Below are 22,183 nucleotides of genomic sequence, written 5' to 3' on the forward strand. Positions count from 1 at the left end.
GCGCCTGCCACTGCCTACGGTGGAGGAAACACCAGCAGTGGACCCTATCGAGATATTTTATTCGTCAATAATTGAACGATTGCCAGTAACGAATGTGGATATAGAGGAGACCCGCAATGATCCGACGCTGTCTCGGGTATATGATTTGACGATGAGGGGATGGCCAACACATGGCGACTCAATGTTGCCAGCATTCTCATCCAGACGAGAACAGCTGTCAGTGTGCCAGGGGACAGTGATGTGTGGATCCAGAGTGGTGATTCCACCCAAGTTAAGGGAGAGAGTGCTAAATGAGCTACATGAAGGTCATCTGGGGGGAGTGAAAATGAAAAGCCTTGCTAGGGCTTATGTATGGTGGCCGGGAATCGATCAACAAATCGAAGACCTAACCAAGAGCTGCTCAGGATGCCAGAAGGTCCAAAATGTACCACCACATGCCCCTCTACACCCATGGGAGTGGCCCTCCTCTCCATGGCAATGGGTGCATATTGATTTTGCTGGTCCATTCATGGACTCAATGTTCTTAATAGCAGTGGATGCTCATTCAAAGTGGCCTGAGGTGATAAAAATGTCCTCAACCAATACAGAGAAAACGATTGCAGTCCTACGGACCATATTTGCCAGAAACGGCTTGCCAGAGCAGATTTGCTCTGATAATGGACCACGTTTTGTGTCCGAAGAGTTTAGAAAATTTATGAGAAGGAATGGGGTAAGGCATTACACATCCGCCCTGTATCATCCAGCCACAAATGGATTGGCTGAGAGGTTCGTACAAGCCTTTAAGAAGGCGATAAAGGCCATGTGCGACGATGAAATTCCACTACAGCATAAGGTGGACAATTTCTTATTAGCCTACCGAAACGCGACACATGCAGTTACCAACCAGACCCCGGCCATGATGTTCTTTAACCGAAGGTTGCGATCTCGTCTGGACTTGCTTAGACCAAATGTGCGAAGAAATGTTGAGGATAAACAATTCCAGCACATCAATGAGAAGCCGACAAGGCGCTTCAATGTAGGACAACCAGTCTTGGCCCGTGACTACCGAACAGAGAAATGGTAACCCGGAACGATATGCACACGGCAGGGGCCATTAATGTACACAGTGGATGTCGGGGAGAACATTGTGAGACGCCACGTTGATCAGATCTTAGCGTCACAGGAACGAGTCAACCCCATGTCTTGCGTACCTGGGGATGAACCCGACATACCGGTAGCATCTACCTCCAAACCAGTAGCAGTGGAACCCGATGAACTAACCGATGAAAAGGGGCCAGAATCGCCTCCGCACCAAGAACAAGAACCTCGGGAAAGGCGCTATCCCGAAAGGATCAGGAAGCCGCCCCAAAGACTGAATCTATAAATGGACTATTGTTGTTTAATGTACATGTTAAAGTGTTAATTGTTATTTGAATATTATGGGTACTACTAATCTAAAAGGGGAGGAATTGTAGTGTATGTACCTTTAAGAGAGAACTACTTTTACAGCTCCTGTATACTGTAGTACCGGCAGTGACCACACCTGTATATAAGCCTTGAGCATGCCTCTGTACCCCAGTCTTGAGACTACCCCACTCCAGTAAATACCTGTTGATTGTTAAGTTACAGCAGCCGTGTGGTTATTGAAAAACATCATACTCTCAGAATCACGGATCTGACAGTTACCAGCCTGGAGTTGTCATCCTCTGCAATTAGACCAAGCTTTTAGTAATGGACCACAACATTTTGTTGCGGAATCTACCTGCAGAATGACGAGGTCCAAGGTATTTAGACACCAAAGGACAGTTTATTGGTTGGAACTAGGAACAACCCTATGGGTCTAGGTGATCAATTTGTTTGATGGACCATCCAGCTGTAAGTGGTTTTATAAACTATCAAGGTGGGATCCATTCCTGCGTACTTTGTTTATTATTTATTCATTCACAGGATGTGGACATTTATTGCCCATCCCTAATCGCTGTCGAGAAGGTGGTGGTGAACCGCTGCAGTCTTTGTAGTACTGACTTTGTCGTCATAGTGGTTTGGTACATTGCTGTGGGTCTGGAGTCGCATATAGGGCAGACCGGGTAAGGATGTCAGAGATGGCACAAAAGACATTAATGAACCAGTTGGGTTTTTATGACCATTTGGTAGTTTCATGGTCATCATTATTGATACTAGCTTTTTTAATTCCAGATTTATTTTATTAACTGAATTTAAATTCCCCACAGCTGCCGTGGTGGGATACGAACACACATCTTCAGATTATTAGTCCATGCCTCTGGATCACTAGTCCAGTAACATAACCACTATGCTACTGTACCCCTGCCTCTAATGACATTTGGAAGGATTTCTGGTACTGGCACCACCACAATGGGAAGCAACAGTTTTGTTGCCATTCCCACTTCCCCAAAAATGATTGTGTGAAGACCAATGAAAGGACACTTTGGAAATTAGGCAGTGTCTTTCCAGCTCTTCAGATAACTTTGCTAAACCCAGGTTGCCTTGTTTCAGGAGTATGGACTTGAGTGCAATCTATGGGTATTTATGTCTCTTTGGGGTGTACCCGTTTGCTATGACTTCTTTCAACGGCTGCTACATAACCCTTGAGTACTCCAGAAGATGTGTGTGGAGGGTGGAAATCAATCTCTCCTTTTGGTTTGGGGGGGGTGTGGCTTTCAGAAGACCAGTGACTTCGTGCACCTGATCGGATATCGCTTCACTCATAGGATCTTCTGTCGCAACCGAGAAACAGATATAGTTCCCAAACCAGACATTGTCTCAAAGAGCCTAGTTACTGCTTTCGAAAAGGGTTTTCATGATCTGGAATTCAGCTGGTAGTTAACAGTTCATTTTTCTGTAATTAATAACAGTTCTTCATTTGTGTAGTTTCCACACAAGAGGCCTTGTTTTGGATTCTTTCCTCGTAACTTTTCTCCTGTTGGGTGCAGTGTGTTCCTTTTATTCTTGAGCTGCTACTATATACACGGCCCTTTGCTTTGATAATTTTTATTAGTTTAGTAGTGTGCTTTACATCTCAAGTCTTTCTTTGCTACAAAGTTCCTGTGGTTTTTCAGTATTTTTTCTTTTGCCTCTCATCCCCCATTCCTGTCAGTTGCATTTGGTGAGAAGTGCAGCTATCGGGTATTATTATCTTGATTTGAAGTTTCCAGCCTCTTGTCTCTCTGCCAACGGCATAAATCCCTTGCGGTGGCTGAATTTAATTACTGCACATCTGCCATACTGCACATCTGCCATCAGGCCCTTTCAGCACAAGGCTGTCACCAATAGTGTCTGCGCTGTCTTCAAACATTGCACAACTTAAACTGCTTGGCATGTTCCAGACTTTGAAGAAGGCGAATGTTTGTTACAAAATATTGATCCTGAACGAAAGGCAATCGTTGTGTGATGGCGTCACATTGTACTAGTATGTTACAGTTCACTTTGCACTTGAAATGCAATGCAGTGCATGCGTCAGGGGCATGGTAGACCCAAGTATAGGACATGATAGCTAGTTTACTTCAAACATGCCAACTGGATTAGGTTCTGCATTCATTCATAGGGTTGGGATGCACATACATTCCCTGGCTATTTGAGACCATTAAAGCTACCTTGCAGCTGGAGCAAAGGCCACTTCTTCATCTTTTGGATGAGACGTTAAACCGATGACCTGTCTGCCCTCTCGGGTGGACGTAAAATATTTATCCCTCAATCAACATCACTAAAACCATTATCACATTGCTGTTTGTGGGACATTGCTGTGCACAAATTGGCTGCCGTGTTTTCTATCCAACAACAGTGACTACAGCTTAAAAAAAAAGTACTTAATTAACTGTAAAGCGCTTAGGGACGTCCTGAGGTGCTATATAAATGCAATTCTGCCTTCTTTAAAGATTCAGACATCAGCTCTGAGTTGATCTGCAACTTAAGTATCTTCGATTTATACTTCATTAAAAAGGGGTGTTGCCTGCAGAGTTGAGACACCTAGTGCTGTCCTTCTGTACTAGCTGCAAAATATTGACACAGGCTTCAGTTCTGGAGGAAGCCATAGACTTCAGTCTCCAGTTGTGGTATCAGTTTCAGTTTTGATGAAAACTGATCTGGAATGATGCAGGTTTTGAGTCTCCTGAACAGGAGGTCCAGATTTTTTTAATTCATTCACGGGATGTGAGCATCACTGGCTTGGCCAGCATTTATTGCCCATCCCTAATTGCCCTTGAGTGGCTTGCCAGACCATTTCAGAGAGCAGTTAAGAGTCAACCACTTTGCTGTGGATCTGGAGTCACATATAGGTCAGACCGGGTAAGGATGGCAGATTTCCTTCCCTAAAGGACGTCAGTGAACCAGATGGGTTTTTATGACAATCTGGTAGTTTCATGGTCACCATTACTGATACTAGCTTTTTATTGCAGATTTTTATTTAATTAACTGAATTTACGTTCCCCAGCTGCTGTGGTGGGATTTGAACTCTTGGTCACCGGATTATTAGTCCAGACCTCTGGATTACTCATCCAGTAACATTACCACTATGTTATCGTTCCCTCTTCGGCAATCTAGCCTTGTTTGGCTCATTGTCAATTTTTGTTTGATTCCGCCTCTGTGAAGCGCCTTGGGACGATTTCCTACGTTAAAGGTGCTATATAAACACAAGTTGTTGTCTCTCCCCATCAATTAGGTCACTGCAGTACCCGTAAAGACATGGAGATACTTAATGGCTGATCACTACTGGGAAATTAAGAAGTGCTCCCCTGGACGTCCCTTTCCCTTTAAGTACAACTGAATATTTCAATACGATTAACAAAGTCTGAGAATTCTGGCTCTAAGATCAACTGTTATGTTATGTAGCATACACAGTAACGGAGTGAGTTACAAACTTTAATACAGACTTGTGGTTCAGACGACATTCATGAACAATGAAGAACTTCGCTCACAATGAACATTACTGAAATACCTCAACAAAGTTAGCAGCAACTCCAAACACTGGATGGTTACAGTCATTGGTAGTTCCTTTATTAAAAAAAAAATGTTGGAAGAATATAATGTATGCAGTCTTAGGAACTAGTTTTATACTAGCTTTTTATTCCAGATTTATTTAATTAACTGAATTTAAATTCCTCAGCTGCCGTGGTGGGATTCGCGTCTCTTGATCATTAGTCCAGGCCTCTGGATTACTGGTCCAGTAACATAACCATTATACTACCGTACCCCTGAAGAGCCATCTCCTCAAAACCTGTTGAAAGCATAACCAATGTCTTATTCAGAACAGGAGTCCTATGACTGATCCCCCTGACAGAATCCAAGATTGCAAGCTTGTGAGGTGGGTGGGGAGGGAAAGTATTTGTTGCTGTCACTTTACGAAGAAGAGAGATGGCTTATCAATCAGTGGATATGTTTGTCCACCAAGTGGCGTAGATTAACTCTTCACTTAGACAAACAGATGATTCTGTATGGGATATCTCGCTTGCATCTTTGCTGAATTTTGCTAGCCATGCCTTGAAAGTGGACATTTGGCCTGTAGCCTCTGGTATATTTCTTTGCAAGTGCACCTGGTTAAGGACCCTGGGTGACGGTTGAACAAGAGGTGGAGTTTGAAGAATTATTTACGCCTTCTGAGCTCCCAAGCTGCTTTCTTAGCAAGATTTTTTTGAGTGCATGCAATGACCCAGATTTTTCTGTCAAAATAACGGTGAGCCTAATGGTGCTCACCGTTATTTATGCACAAATGGTACAGCAACTTCAGGCAAGGGGCAGATGCGTGGTTAAACTCAAATATCCAAAAGTGACTGTCCGAGTTGCGCTGCTCCGCCATTACCTTCGCGCAAATGGCATCTCGCTGTCTGGCTCACCATTGAAATGCACGGAATGTCATGAAGTTGCTGTGTTTGTGCGGTAGAAACGAACTAAACTTGCCACAGAAAGTTAAGTCTTGTCCATTCCAATCTAAGTACCCTTTTAACGATGTGATAAATGTTAATTACTGCCAATCAACCCCTGACACGGAAAATTAACTTTACAATTGTGTAGTCTCATTCCTTCAGGTTTTAATTGTTGGAGATTTTTTAAATGCAAAAATTAATTTTTTTTTACTTTTCCTTTCTGTCAATTTTTTCTCTCAGCCCAATCTTTTTTTCCCTCTCTCTTTCTGTACCTGATTTGACATGGAATTTCACCCACTCTAATTTATACTTCCTTCTCCGTTCTTGTGCTGTTAATTTCACAATCCTTCATAGGATTACACAGGATATACGGCAGAGAAACAGGCCATTCGGCACAACCAGTTTATGCTCCACTCGAGCCTCCTCCCGTCTTTCCTCATTCGAAATCTATCAGCGTAACCCTCTATTCCCTTCTCCCTTATATGCTTCAATCTGATAGGCTAAGGAGATACACAGTTGCTTGCCCTATTCACTCCGGGCCCAGATGCGCGATTTCCCCTTGCTGCGCACTTTCAGCAACTTGCCACGCAAAAAATGTAACAGCCGAACCGTGCAGGGGCAAGTCTGACGAACAGCAGAGGATGATGGATGCCCTGCCACGGCAACACTTGGCCCATTAAGTTTCATAGAGAGCAGCAAATCTTAGGTTTTTGAGATCAAAATATATGTTTTAATGGACTTGAACGGAAGTGCTACTGTACCATGTAATTTTACTTTCGTGGTACAGTTTATTTGTGTTGAGGGGGAACAGTGTAGCCTGAATATATGATGTATTGACAGCTTCACAGCAAAGATTTAAGTTTAAAAATATTTTCAAGAGAAATTTTCCATTTGATTTTTTTTTAGGAGTGTTATTCAGGGGTGCACTGAATGGTGGAGGCATTCTTGTATTGCTGAAAGGATAATTAAGTGTCAAAAGATGCCATATGCTTTCACCTCCAGAATCACAATATAATGCTTAGTTCCCTTTTCCCCCCCCCCACCCCTGCCCCCCAGTAAATGAGAAGAACAAACCATGAAATGTATTAACTGAACAGTGGGTGGGAATGATTTCAAGAAAAATATTATCAAGGGGTTCTCATTGATCCCCTCAAACAGATATACTGCTTTGGACACTGATTGGGAGGATGGCTTACCAGGGGAAGGCAGCAGCAGCCGCCAACTTCCTGGCACCAGGGTGGCTCTGCTGCACAGGATGGGAGGACAAAGAGGGGAAGAGCTATAGTAATAGGGGATTCTATTGTAGGGGGAATAGATAGGCATTTCTGCGGCCGCAAACGAGACTCCAGGATGGTGTGTTGCCTCCCTGGTGCAAGGGTCAAGGATGTCTGAGTGGTTGCAGAACAGCTTGGAAGGGGAGGGTGAACAGCCAGTTGTCGTGGTGCATATAGGTACCAACGATATAGGTAAAAAATGGGATGAGGTCCTAAAAGCTGAATATAGGGAATTAGGAGGTAAATTAAAAAAATAGGACCCCTAAGGTAGTAATCTCAGGATTGCTACCAGTGCCACGTGCTAGTCAGAGTAGAAATAGAAGAATATTTCAGATGAATACGTGGCTAGAGGAATGGTGCCAGGGGGAGGGATTCAAATTCCTGGGACATTGGAACTGGTTCTGGGGGAGGTGGGACCAGTTCAAACCGGATGGTTTGCACCTGGGCAGGGCCGGGACCGATGTCCTAGGGGGAGTGTTTGCTAGTACTCTGGGGGAGGGTTTAAACTGAAATGGCAGGGGGTTGGGAACCTGAGCAGGGGTACAGAGGAAAGGGAAACGAGGATAAAAGCAAAAGATAGGAAGGAGAAAAACAACGGTTTAAATCAAACATGGCCACAGTAAATAATAATTCTAATGGGTCTAAGAGCGCTAAAAAAACAAGCCTGAAGACTTTGAGTCTTAATGCGAGGAGCATTCGTAAAAAGGTGGATGAATTAGCTGCGCAAATAGAGGTAAACGAATATGATTTGATTGGGATTACGGAAACATGGCTCCAGGGTGGCGAAGGCTGGGAACTCAACATCCAGGGGTATTCATTATTCAGGAAAGATAGGCAAAAAGGAAAGGGAGGTGGGGTAGCATTACTGGTTAAAGAAGGGATTAATACAATTGTAAGGAAGGATATTAGCTCTGATGATGTGGAATCTGTATGGGTAGAACTGAGAAATACCAAGGGGCAGAAAACGTTAGTCGGAGTGGTATATAGACCTCCAAACAGTAATGCGGAGGTTGGGGATGGCATTAAAAGGGAAATTAGAGAAGTGTGCAAAAAGGGCACAGCAGTCATCATGGGTGACTTTAATCTACATATAGATTGGGCTAACCAAATTAGTAACAATACTGTGGAGGAGCAATTCCTGGAGTGTTTACGGGATGGTTTCCTGGACCAATATGTCGAGGAACCAAGCAGAGATCAGGCCATCTTAGACTGGGTATTATGTAACGAGAAAGGATTAATTAGCAATCTTGTGGTACGAGGCCCCTTGGGTCGGAGTGATCATAATATGATCGAATTCTTCATTAAGATGGAGAATGAAGTAGTTGACTCAGAGACTAGGGTCCTGAATTTAAATAAAGGAAACTACGATGGTCTGAGGCGCGAATTGGGTAGGATTGATTGGGGAATGTCACTCAAAGGGTTAACGGTGGATAGGCAATGGCAAACGTTCAAAGACCGCATGGATGAACTACAGAATTTGTTCATCCCAGTTTGGCATAAAAATAAAACAAAAAAGGTGACTCAACCGTGGCTAACAAGGGAAATTAGGGATAGCATAAGATCCAAGGAGAGGACATATAAATTGGCCAAAAAAAGCAGTAATCCAGAGGATTGGGAGCAGTTTAGGATTGACCAAAAAAAGCAGTAATCCAGAGGATTGGGAGCAGTTTAGGATTCAACAAAGGAGGACAAAGGGATTAATTAAGAAAGGGAAAACAGAATATGAGAGTAAGCTTGCAGGGAACATAAAAACTGACTCAAAGCTTTTATAGATATGTGAAGAGGAAAAAATTGGTGAAGTCAAGCGTAGGTCCCTTGCAGTCAGAATCAGGGGAATTTATAATGGGGAACAAAGAAATGGCAGACCAATTAAATACATATTTTGGTTCTGTCTTCACAAAGGAGGACACAAATAACCTCCCAGAGATGTCGGGGAACATAGGGTCTGATGAAAGGGAGGAACTGAAAGAAATCAGTATTTGCAGAGAAATGGTGTTCGGGAAATTGATGGGATTGAAGGCCAATAAATCCCCAGGGCCTGATAATCTACATCCTAGGGTACTTAAGGAAGTGGCCCTAGAAATAGTAGATGCATTGCTGATCATCTTCCAACATTTGATGGAATCTGGAACAGTACCCATGGATTGGAGGGTAGCTAATGTTACCCCACTATTCAAAAAAGGTGGTAGAGAGAAAACAGGGAATTACAGACCGGTGAGCCTGACATCGGTAGTGGGAAAATGCTAAAGTCCATTATAAAAGATGTAATAGCAGAGCACTTGGAAAACAGTGACAGGATCAGACAAAGTCAACATGGATTTACAAAAGGTAAATCGTGCTTGACTAATCTACTGGAATTTTTTGAGGATGTAACTGGTAAAATAGATAAGGGAGAACCAGTGGATGTGGTGTATTTGGACTTTCAGAAGGCTTTCGATAAGGTCCTGCATAAGAGATTAGCGTGTAAAATTAAGGCACATGGTATTGGGGGCAAGGTATTGACTTGGATAGAGAGCTGGTTGGCAGATAGAAAGCAAAGAGTTGGAATAAGCTGGTCTTTTTCCAAGTGGCAGGCAGTGACTAGTGGAATACCGCAGGGATTGGTGCTTGGACCCCAGCTATTCACAATATATATTAATGATCTAGACGAGGGAACTAGATGTAATATCTCCAAATTTGCAGATGACACAAAGCTGGGTGGGCGTGTGTGCTGTGAGATACTACAGGATGATTTGGACAAGTTGGGTGATTGGGCAGAAGCATGGCAGATGCAATATAATGTGGATAAATGTGAGGTTATCCACTTTGGTGTCAAAAACAGGAAGGCAGATTATTATCTGAATGGCAATAGATTGGGAGAAGGGGAAGTGCAACGAGACCTGGGTGTCCTTGTGCACCAGTCGCTGAAGGTAAGCATGCAGGGGCAGCAGGCGGTTAAGAAGGCAAATGGGATGTTGGCCTTCATAGCGAGAGGGTTTGAGTACAAGAACAAGGGTGTCTTGCTGCAGTTGTACAGGGCCTTGGTGAGACCACATCTCGAGTATTGTGTGCAGTTTTGGTCACCTTATCTGAGGAAGGATATTCTTGCCATGGAAGGAGTTCAGCGAAGATTCATCAGGCTGATACCTGGGATGGCAGGAATGACGTATGAGGAAAGACTGTGTTGATTGGGCTTGTACTCGCTGGAGTTTAGAAGAATGAGAGGGGATCTCATTGAAACGTATAAAATTCTGGCAGCACTGGCAGACTAGATGCAGGGAGGATGTTCCCGATGGTCGGGGAATCCAGAACCAGGGGTCACAGTCTAAGGATAAGGGGTAAGCCTTTTACGACAGAAATGAGGAGGAATTTCTTCACCCAGAGTGTGGTGAACCTGTGGAATTCTCTACCACAGAAGGCAGTTGAGGCCAATTCATTAAATATATTCAAGAAGGAGTTGGATATATTTCTTAAGTCGAAAGGGATCGAGGGGTATGGGGAGAAAGCAGGGACCAGGTACTGAACTTGGATGATCAGCCATGATCGCATTGAATGGCGGAGCAGGCTAGAGGGGCCGAATGGCCTACTCCTGCTCCTATCTTCTATGTTTCTATGTGTCAAACTCCAAAAGGAAGCATTTCAGTCAAGGAATAGAAAAGTAAAAACCAGCTTCCTATTTCTGTATCTCTTCTGACATGAAGCTGTGTAGTTACTGAAAGTAAAGTGGAAGGGATTGACCAAAAACTTTATTATACCAAGACTTGGATTTTTTATAAAAATGACAGTGCTGTATCTAAGTTATATAGCTGTCGGCTCTCATCTCTGCGTTAGAAGGTCGTGGGTTCATGCCCCACTCCAGGACTTGAGCACGTAATGTTGTCTGAAACTCCAGTGCCGTATTGCAGGTGCCATCTTTTGGATGAGATGTTAAACCAAGATCCTGTCTGCCCCCTTAGGTGGATGTAAAAGATCCCATAGCACTGTTTGCAGTAGAACTGGGGTATTCTCCTCTCGGTGACCTGGCCAATATATGTCCCTCAACCAACACCACTGAAACAATTTAATTGGTCATTTATGGCATTGCTGTTTGTGGGATCTTGCTATGCGCAAATTGTTTGCTGCGTTTCCCTCCATTACAACCGTACTTCAAAAGTAGTTAATGGTCTGTGAAGTGGTTTGAGATGTCCTGAGTGCAAGAAAGGAGCTATATAAATTCAAGATCCTTTTTTTATTCCTTAATGGATGTTGAGATCGTCATAGCCAGTAACTGGTGCATCAGGTTTTTGACCTTGGTACGTCTCTGTGGAATTTCTTGGCCTGGTTTTAATGCACGTTTCCAACTGAACAGCTGGGCTGTGGTGGAACGGCATGCCTTGCGGCACTGGCCCATGCAGTGCATCACCTGTACCCAAACAAACTTAGTGCCTCCATAGGTGGGTTAACGAGTCCATACCAACATCTGTCTTAAATGCACTGCAAAATGCAGTAGTCCATTCAGATTCATCAATGTTGCTGTTCATTTCATACAATACATTTTTGCTTGAAGGTGACACTGCAGCTTGTAACGCTTTTCCCCTTGGGATTTCGAGATACACATGAAGCAGCCTGCACTGTGGTTCCAGCCTTATTCAGAATATGATGGTCAAACACAATAGGCTTCAGAAATCCCGTCACATCTAGTTGGTCACACCAAACTCACATTGATGCCAAGAGAGCTCCAGTGGTGCCAAGGATTTGACAAGTTTAGTTGATGCTGAGACGATTCCAGCACCAGTTGGCACTGAGGATCTTTTGTACCGCTCAGTACGGCCCCTCAGTGCTGATGGTTCATTGGCACTGATCGGTAAAACAACATGAGACACTGAATTGTATGTAAATCAAGGGCTGATTACACCTGATCTCTCGCAGGAGGTAGCCATCAGTCCAGTAACATGGGATTCCATTAAGAGAGAGTTTTCGGTATAGCTGGAACTGAAGCAACCCTGTGATGATCAGGATCGGCTATACTAAAGTTTATACTCCTTTGAGGATTGTTAAATAAAACGTACATCTGCCCCTGGAGGACATTGGAAGGCCTTCCAAAGCATAATTGTAAAAATATCTCAAAATGAGCCCAGTTTGTGCTTCCTCACACTTTGAGGGATGGGTAATCCACTTCCACTTGCATGGTTTCTGTCTGCATTGTTTCCTTTTCCCTCTGAAACATCAACATACTCCTCCTGGGCAGGAAGATTTGTGAAACACAAGTGAATTTGACATTGTTCACCAGCCATGCTGGGAACCACAGAGAACTGATTTGACTCCTTGAGCAAGATGGGCACAGCAGAGCAACCTAAATCACGACAGTGAGAAGAGACTCAAAGGGTCGGTTTAGAATGTTCTCATTTACTTGTGGGCAATTGACAACAGGACGTCTGAGGGTGAGGAAGGAAGATGGTGACAATGATATGATTGATAGCCTCCACAAATCACAAACCCACCTATTCATCCCTGCTAAGCTTGCAGGTGTATTGTTTGTACAGGTAGACGATCCTTTATCCGAAAACCTCAGGACCAGCCGTGTTTCGGTTTTCGGAGAATTTCGGATTTCGGAAGGTGGGTCGGCGGGGGGGGTCGGCGGGAGGTCGTGCGCACGACTTACGCTGACGCGCAGCGTAAGTCGTGCGCACGGACCCCCGCGGCGCCCCCCCCCCCCGCAGACCCCCGCCGGCCCCGACCCCCCCGCGGACCACCGCCGGCGCCCCCCCCCCCCCCCCCGCGGACCCCGACCCCCGCCGACTTACGGTCGGGGTCGGTCGGCGGGGGGTCGTGCGCACGACTTATGCTGACGCTCAGCGTAAGTCGGCGGGGGTCGGGGGTCGGCGGGGGTCCGCGGGGGGGGGGGTCGGCGGGGGGCGGGGGTCGGGGGCGGGGGGGGGGGGGGTCCGCGGGGGGTCGTGCGCACGACTTACGCTGGACTTACGCTGAACAAAAAAACCTTCGGTTTTTAGAGGGTTTCGGTTTTCGGAAGTGCGGATAAAGGGTAGTCTACCTGTAGTAGGTTAATGTTAAGTGGTCATTTTTCACTTAACTTCAAGTCTAGACCAACTGGCACAATGGCACAGATTCTAGGGCTTTATATTACTCAAGAGCAGGAGAACATATGTGTCACCACCTGCCTGCAATGTCGGGACATTTTCACGCGCGTGCTTGGCGCATGATTTCTGCAGAACCTATCCGACAGTGTGTGGAGAATGTTGAACACTCAATTAATGAAGACGCCCTTACAAGTCCAGATGATCTCTTACTTAACTGAGCCAAGAGCAATGATCCTTTCAAAAGGGCAGACAGCATTTCTTTAAGATTTTCGCAAGAGGCAATATAAAAAGGATGGTTGACCGTGCATATTTTTGGTGACATAAATGGGAAGTGAAGCTGGTACATATTCATCTATAACTTGTACTGTTGATGCTCAGTTAAGCAGTTATTAAGTAGAAAAATTTGATTTGCATTCCCTTGCAGAACACATTTCAGCATGTTGTCATCCACTAGCCAGGACTTCAATTAAAGAGATTCCTCATCTTGGTTCCAAATTAAGCCAATCACTCAATTTTGATGCTTTATAAACTCATATGTTCATCATTAAGGCCTACAGCCACATGTGCGCTACAATTCTCTTGGAGGATGGCCCGTCTCATCTTTATTACCTCTGCAAGGGAATCACTCAACTGTTAACTCTTAGTTACAGATTCTTCTTGCGGAAAGTTTTCAGTGATAGAGTTACCATGAGTTCAGTTCCTAAGGTCTTTCCATAGGGAATTTCTGATTTCCTTATTAGTGCAATGGGAAGAAACTTCTTGCTATAGATATAAAAATCGTTCTGCACAACAGAACTTTTTGGCATTGTATACTTATTGGTGACTGTGGAGGAGAAAAAAAAGCACTTGGCGGGTATGATATTTCACTCCTGGATTTTGCAGATGATGGCGTTTACTACGCGCTGGGAATGCATAATGGAGTTCGTTTTTCCAGCTATGATACGGTTGAACAATTTTAAATAGGTTTCTTCCCAGTAGGCTGTTATGCAGGTGCTGACTGTGTCAATTGTTGACACAACTCAAGTCTTTCTGCCTAATAGAGAGTGCAGTGTAGAACACCAGTATGCTGGCCTTTACAAATTAGATCCAGAAATAAAAATAACAGGAGGTTAAATGTTAGCTTACATTTTTTTTGCAGTGGTGGGTGGGGGAGGTGGTGGTGGTGGGGGCGGGGTGCGGGGGTGGGTGGGAGAAGAACTAATGGGAGTAAAATTCATTTCAAAACCTCACGAGAAGACACTTGAAGTATTGAATATGCTTATTTGGTATCTAGATTATTTAAATATTAGTGCTTAAGCAGCTTGAGCCACAAAACAAATTTAATACAAGGGTTCAATCTGTTCTAGCAGAAACTTTTTAAGCAAGCTCAATTTTTGAAAATAGTTTATTTTATAGTCCAGCATAGTGACGCTCTTCAAATACTGAATCTTCCTGAAACAAAGTACAGGTAGACTACCCTTTATCCGGACTTCCGAAAACCGAAACCCTCTAAAAACCGAAGGTTTTTTCGTTCAGCGTAAGTCGTGCGTACGAACGAAAAAACCTTCGGTTTTTAGAGGGTTCCGGTTTCGGAAGTTCGGATAAAGGGTAAGTTGTGCGCACGACCCCCCGCCGACCCCCCCCCCCCCCCCCCCCCGCGGACCCCCCCCCCCCGCGGACCCCGCCGGCCCCGACAACCGCCGACACCCCGCCGGCCCCGACAACCGCCGACCGACCCCGCCAGCCCCGACAACCACCGACCCCCCCCGCCGGCCCCGACAACCGCCGACCCCCCCCCCGGCCCCGACAACCGCCGATCCCCCCCGCGGACCCCGCCGGCCCCGACAACCGCCGGCCCCGACAACCGCCGACCCCCCCGCGGACCCCCGACTGACTTACGCTGAGCGTCAGCGTAAGTCGTGCGCACGACGACCCCCCGCGGACCCCTGCCGACCCACCTTCCGAAATCCGAAATTCTCCTTTATCCGAAACTCGGCTGGTCCCGAGGTTTTCGGATAAAGGATAGTCTACCTGTACTGGAAACAAATTGAACTGCACCCTCAGTGAGGAAAAAGAAAAATAATTCAATATAGGTGGTGATAAAAAGTTGGAAGCGAAATGGAAACTAAAGCAAATGTAATTTGCTAAAATTAGAACAAAATGGCAGTTTGCAAATTAAATATTTTTGAACTTTCACATTTTCCCTTGCCTTCATTTTTATCAATCCACTTCTGTCGTTTCCTGTTTCTCTCTCTTCGTGGTTTTAGTTAAGTATTTTACATTGCGTTTAAATGGAGCCCATTTATATATAAAAAAAAGCTAACTTAATAAAATATTTAAAACATCAACATTTTCAGTTTTATCAGGGATTGCTAGTATGATTTCTACCTCCAATTTTACAATTTCTTTTCATTGTTTTGAGCAAGCTGAGATGGTGGGGAGGGAGAACTCTAGAAAACCGGTGATGCTGTTCTGGAATGTTCTGGCCCACTTTATTCAATGCTGCCATTGACTATCGTTTACGAGATGGAAGAAGAAAGTTGGAAATGGAGAGCATGGTTGAAAATAGTTAATTGTGATGGTCGTGCAGTAGTTCCGTGCCGCTGGATGAAATCAACAGGATTTCTCTGTTACAAAGACTTGCTGTGCAGAGTTGAGTGATATTAATTGTGTCTTGCTCTTTTATCCTGCTGTAGGTTATGTACAGAGCCTGATTAGGCGTGTTGTGAACAATGTAAACATTGTAGTAAACAACCTCATCTTGAAGTATGTGGAGGATGACATTGTTCTGTCAGTCAACATTACATCAGCAGAATGTTACACAGTGGATGAGTTTTGGGATCGAGCCTTCATGGACATCTTAGGTGAGTGAAATGGATCCTTTTCCTCATTTCCGCTTCCGCAAGTGTGAGAATGCAAAATGCATAAGAAAATTATTTAATAAAGCAGTGTATTTGAGAATGAAATGGAGATTTTTTAATATGTGAATAATAGTTAAGAATTTGTTTTATAGCATCTTGGAACAACAACCTACATTTATATAGCACCTTTAACGCGGTAAAAATGTCCTAAGGTGCTTCGCAGGAGCATTATCAGACACAATTTGACACCGAGCCACGTAAGGAGATATTAGGACAGGTGACCAAAGGCTTGCTCAAAGAGGTAGGTTGTAAGGAGGAGAGAGAGGTAGAGAGCAATGTTCCCTTTAAGCTGCGCGGTTGCGTATCGCTCTGCAGCTCTCGCGCAGCCAGCTCACCAGCTTTTAAATAGGATAAACCACCCATGTATTTTGAATGGGCTGCGCACAAAAAAAAAAAAAAAAATATATATATATATTATATATATATATTATATATATATATAAATTAGTGAACATAGGTGGAGAAGTTTAGGGAGGGAATTCCAGGGCTAAGAGCCGAGGCAGCTGAAGGTACGGCCGCTGATTGTGGAGCGATTAAAATTGGGGATGCACAAGAGACCAGAATTAAATGAGCTCAGAGATCTTGGAGGGTTGTATGGCTGGAGAAGTTTACAGAGAGAGGGAGGGGCGAGGCCATTGAGGGATTTGCACACCAGGATGAGAATTTCGAAATCGAGGCGTTGTCGGACTGGGAACCAATGTAGATCAGCGAGCACAGGGGTGATGGGTGAATGGGACTTGGTGCGAGTTAAGATACGGGCAGCAGAGTTTTGAATGAGATCAAGTTCATGTAGGGTGGAAGATGGAAGGTTGGCCAGGGGAGCATTGGATTAGTCAAGTCTAGAGGTAACAAAGGCATGGATGAGGGTTTCAGCAGCAGATGAGCTGAGGCAGGGTAGAGTCGGGCGATGTTATGGAGGTGGAAGTAGGCAGTCTTGGTGATGGCACGGATATGTGACCGGAAGCTCATCTCGGGGTCAGATACGACACCCAGATTACGAATGGTTTGGTTCCGCCTCAGACATTGGCCAGGGAGAGAGAGATGAAATCGGTGCCAGGGAACGGAATTTGTGGCGGGACTGAAGACTATGGCTTTGGTCTTGCCAATATTCAGTTGGAGGAAATTTCTGCTCATCCAGTACTGGATGTCGGACAAGCTGTGTGACAAATCCGAGACTGGAGGGATCGAGAGAGATAGGTGGTAGAGCTGGGTGATGTCGGTGTACATGTGGAACCTGACGTGTTTTCGGATGATGTTGCCGAGGGGCAGCATATAGATGAGAAATAGGACGTTGGATAGATCCTTGGGGGACTCGAGTCCCCCAGTGCGGGAGTGGGAAGAGAAGCCATTGCAGGTGATTCTTTGGCTACGACTGGATAGATAAGAATAGAACCAGGCGACGGAAGTCCCATCAGCTGGACAATGGAAGAGAGGCCAACCATCTCATAAGGCTGCAGACAGGCCGAGAAGGATGAAGAGGGATAGTTTACCTTTGTCACAGTCACATAGGATGTCATTTGTGACTTTAAGGGCTGTTTCAGTACTGTGGTGTGGCGGAAACCTGATTCAAACATGGAGTTACGGGAAAGATAGGCATGGATTTGGGAGGCAACAATACATTCAAGGACTTTGGAGAGGAAGGGGAGGTTGGAGATTTGTTGGTAGTTTGCAAGGACAGGGTTCAAGGGTGGTTTTTTTTGGAGGAGAGGGATGATGGCAGATTTGAAGGGGGGGGGGGGGGAACCATTAACAATATCAGCTAACATGGAAGGGAAGTTGGTTGGTCAGCAGTTTGGTGGGAATAGGGTTGAGGGAGCAGGAGGTGGGTCTCCTGGACAGGATGAGCCCACACCACTAAAACAGTTTAATTTGTCATTTTTCGCATTTCTATTTGTGGGATTTTGCTGTGCGCAAGCTGGTTTCCACATCCCCCTCCATTACAACCGTGATTGTAATTCAAAGGTGAACAATGGACTATGAAGCGCTTTGGGATGTCCTGAAGTCGTGAAAGGCGCTATATAAATGAAGTCTTTTCCCTTTATTAAAAACTTAACCATGGTCCATTGTACTGTCGGAACAGCTCAAGTTTATAATTGAAGTGTTTAAAATGTTTGCTTTCCACCAGTTGCAATTGTACCAAGGGTTTGATATCAAGGTGGTATGGCACTACATCTTCAGGGTGGTCTGATATCCAACACCGAAACTTAAACTGATGCCAGCTTGGCAGCTGTTACTGGAAATGTTGTATTGCTATGAAGCAAGATGTTCAGTACAATTGGCCAATAAACGCTGGTATGTGTGCAGTGCTTTTCATGGTGTTCTTAATTGGGAATCATGCCCACTGGTGTGCAGGCTAGAGGAATTGTGTTGGTGAATAAATGTACATTTTTAAATGGGATGCAGATCTTTTATGGTACGCACAGCTGTATGTGGCTTTCATCTCTTCTATGCTTTACAGTGGAATAAACAGCACTTCAAGCTGCTTTAACTAGTGTGCATGCCGGTTCGATGAGAGTTTTCCTTCAAAACCAGGAGCAATTTCATATTCTGTATATTTGTAGCATGGCCATTGTATTGAAAGCAATAGAGTCAATTGTATAGTTAATCTAGTCTCAATCACGATCCGAGAAAATGCATGAAGATAGTGTACTTGAGGCAGTCCAGTTCTTCACATTGATTTTGCAGTTTTACAGATTACTGCCAGTAAGTGAATATAGCCCATGTTTCATAACAGTTGTTACATGTCAGCCGCAGCTCAGTGGGCAGCACCCTCGCCTCTGAGTCAGAAGGTTGTGGGTTCAGGTCCTACTCCAGAGACTTGAGCACAAAAATCTAGGCTGACCCTCCAGAGTAGTACTGAGGGAGTGCTGCACTGTCGGAGGTGCCGTCTTTCGGATGAGACGTTAAACCAAGGACCCCATCTGCTCTCTCGGGTAGATACAAAAGATCGTATGGCCACTATTTCGAAGAAGAGCAGGGGAGTTATCCCCGGTGTCCTGGCCAATAGTTAACCCTCAATCAACATCACTAAAAAACAGATTATCTGGTCATTGTCACATTGCTGTTTGTGGGAGCTTGCTGTGCGCAATTGGCTGCTGCGTTTCCTACATTGTAACAGTGACTACACTCCAAAAGTACTTTGTTGGCTGTAAAGTGCTTTGGGACGTCCTGAGGTTGTGAAGGGCGCTATAGAAATGTTTTCTTTTTAGGGATGGGCAATAAATGCTGGCCTTGCCAGCGCCACCCACATCCCATGAATGAATTAATAAAAAAATAATTTGGAGTCCGGTGATGCCTGAAACATCAACATTGTTCCTTTATTACAGTTGCTGCCTGACACGCTGAGCATTTCTAGAGTGATCTGTTTTTGGTCCTGTCATGTCTTTTGTGTTTGCAATCAGCAGTGTACATTATTTGGAGAACCTACGTGTAATAAATACGGGGAATAAAATGAAGGTCTACAACACTGCTTGAAACTGTTGCAGTTTGAACTCTGAAACAACACCAGCTCTTATTTACTTTCAAATAAAGCTGGCTTTATTCCTATCTGCGAAGAAGGTTCATTTCACCGACATGACTGATGTTTTGTGTTGTGAATTGAATTTTAAAAAAAAGTCAAATCTGTTAAAATGCTTGCTGGAAAATTATTTTATCCGCCATTTTTTCTCTATAACTCTGAAATTTTGAATGGGCAACATAAAGCCTGCAACAAAACTAATGGAAAAAAAAATTAATTTTTTTTGCTCTAGCGCAACCAAGTTTACGAATTAAATTGTCTTTAAATGCTTTCATTAAAGTTTTTACTTGGAAGGTTTCAGCTTCTTGCAAAAGCCTGCATTGGGACTTGATAGTTGTGAGTGATTGTGTTTAGGTGAATACAGACCCAGACATGTGCACTCTCCCCAATTTCCTAGGATGCAGTGTTACCAACTGAAGTGTTGCAATATATTGGCCCAGATTTTGCGGGAGCGCTGCATTTCTCGTCGTGCCCTGTCATTTAGACTTGCTTGTGCACATTTTGGCTTTAAAATATTTTGCCCACAAAGTTACTGGAAGTGTGAGCTGATAAAGGCACGGGGAGGGCAACGGGGCACCTGGGACCTGTGAACAGGCCAACCAACAGTGTACCTTCTTAACCAATGAAATTTAAGGATAGAGAAAGAAACCGAGGAAGGACTGAGAAGGAGGGTGAATTAGAGTGGGTGAATTCAATGTCAAATCAGGTAGAGAAAGAGAAATAAAGAGAAGGAAAGAAAGCTTGGATTAAGAGAGAGAGGAAAAAAGAGATGGAAAGGAAAAGTAAAAATATTTTTTAAATTTGACATTTAAAAAAAAAAAAAATTAAAAAAAACCAGGACCTGAAGGAATGAGACTCCACACTTGAAATTGTTCACTTTCTGGGCCAGGAGATTGATTAGCAGTCATTAACAATTATCACGTTGTTAAAAGAATGCTTATGCTGTTAATTACTCGTCTTTTAACTTTTTGTGGTGAGTTTAACGTGCAAATGTAGCAACTTTATGAAAGTCATGGGGAGGTTAAGGGCGAGATGGTGTTTTCATGAAGCGAACGGCGCATATCGTCCAGCAACTTGTGACGATTCGCAATTCATGGGGTATCGCTTCCTCGCCATAAGTTGCTGGACGTTTCGCAAAAATAACGGCGAGCGTCGTTCACACGCTGTAATTTTTTCAGCAAATTCTGGGCCAATATTTTAGCGTTTAGCAATTTCTGCTCAGTTGTTTCAAAATGGACTGTTACTTAGAATTGATTTTACACCTGTCGGTATTCTAATTTGCGTTCATTTTTGGTAAACAAATGTTGAATTTTAAAGCAAACAGCCTCCATTTATCTCTCATGTTGACAGAAAATATAACTTTCTAATGAGTGATTCTAGTGCAACAGTGAGAGGGAGAGAGAAAGAGACATGGACAGAAATAGTGAATGCTTTTTCTCATTTTAATTTTAGTTTTTAGAATAAAAAATAGTTTACTTTTGAAAGCGGAACACCTCTACTTATCACATGATTATTACCTACATATTGTTAATAGTTAAAAAAAAAAAAAAAAAAAAAAAAAAAAAAAAAAAATTCTTGGTATGTGGGCACCACTGGCAAGGTTGGCATTTATTGCCCATCCCTAGGTGCCCTGAGTGTAAAGTCCGCACCTCAATAATACACAGACTTCGGGAGAACAGTTTAACAGGTACTTTACTGAACAAGAGGCAGCTTGAAACTGAAACTACAGAAGCCTGCTAGGGCCTTTTATACAGGGGTGGTCACTGCTGGTAAGACCAGTTATTCCCTTAAAGGTACATACACAACAATTCCTCCCCTTTTAGATAAACAGTACATAACATTCATTTAACAACTAAATAATAACTAATTACAATTACAATTTCCTCAGTAATATATACATCAACTGAAATAGTCACTTATAAGTTCAGTCTTTGAGGAGGCTTCCTGATCCGGACTGGATAGCGCCTTTCTCGAGTATCCTGTTCTGGCGGTGGAGTCAAGTCTGGCTCATTGTCATTGGTTGGTTCGTCAGCTTCCAATACCCCTGCTTCAGAGGTAGACGCAATCTGTACTTCGGGCTCATTACCAGGTGCACATGCTTGTGGTACAGGTTTGGCTTGTTCTTGTGACTCTAGAATCTGGCCAGCATGGCGTCTCACGATGCTCTCTCCAACGTCCACTGTGTACATTAGTGGTCCCTGCTGTGTGCATATTGTGCCTGGCTTCCATTTTTCTGTTTGGTAGTCGCGGGCCAAGACTGGTTGCCCTATCTTGAAGCTCCTGGTTGGCTTCTCATTTATGTGCTGGAACTGCTTATCCTCAACATCTCGTCTTATGTTTGGTTTGAGCAAATCCAAGTGACATCTTAGTCTCCGGTTGAAAAACAGTACAGCTGGAGTTTGGTTGGTTACTGCATGTGTCGCATTCCGGTAAGCAAACAGGAAGTTATCCACCTTGTGTTGCAGTGGTATGTCGTCATTATACATTGCCTTTATGGCCTTTTTAAAGGTCTGAACAAACCTCTCAGCCAATCCATTTGTGGCTGGATGATATGGGGCAGATGTATAATGTTTCACCCCAT

At 44.0% G+C, this 22,183-nt stretch overlaps 1 protein-coding gene across 4 annotated transcripts in view; it reads left to right on the top strand.

The window, feature by feature from the left end:
* Window positions 1-22,183, top strand: part of vps13b (vacuolar protein sorting 13 homolog B) — a 1,087,794-nt gene that overhangs the window by 75,946 nt on the left and 989,665 nt on the right. For all 4 annotated transcript variants that reach the window (XM_085992288.1, XM_085992290.1, XM_085992289.1 and 1 more), the window contains exon 5: window positions 15,861-16,028. In XM_085992288.1, coding sequence (XP_085848414.1) covers window positions 15,861-16,028 — 168 coding nt within the window. The remainder of the gene's footprint in view (window positions 1-15,860; window positions 16,029-22,183) is intronic.

The sequence above is a fragment of the Somniosus microcephalus genome, chromosome 7 (genome assembly GCF_052327205.1).
Source record: "Somniosus microcephalus isolate GS21.2 chromosome 7, FLI_Smic_1.0, whole genome shotgun sequence".
In the NCBI taxonomy this organism is placed as follows: domain Eukaryota; kingdom Metazoa; phylum Chordata; class Chondrichthyes; order Squaliformes; family Somniosidae; genus Somniosus; species Somniosus microcephalus.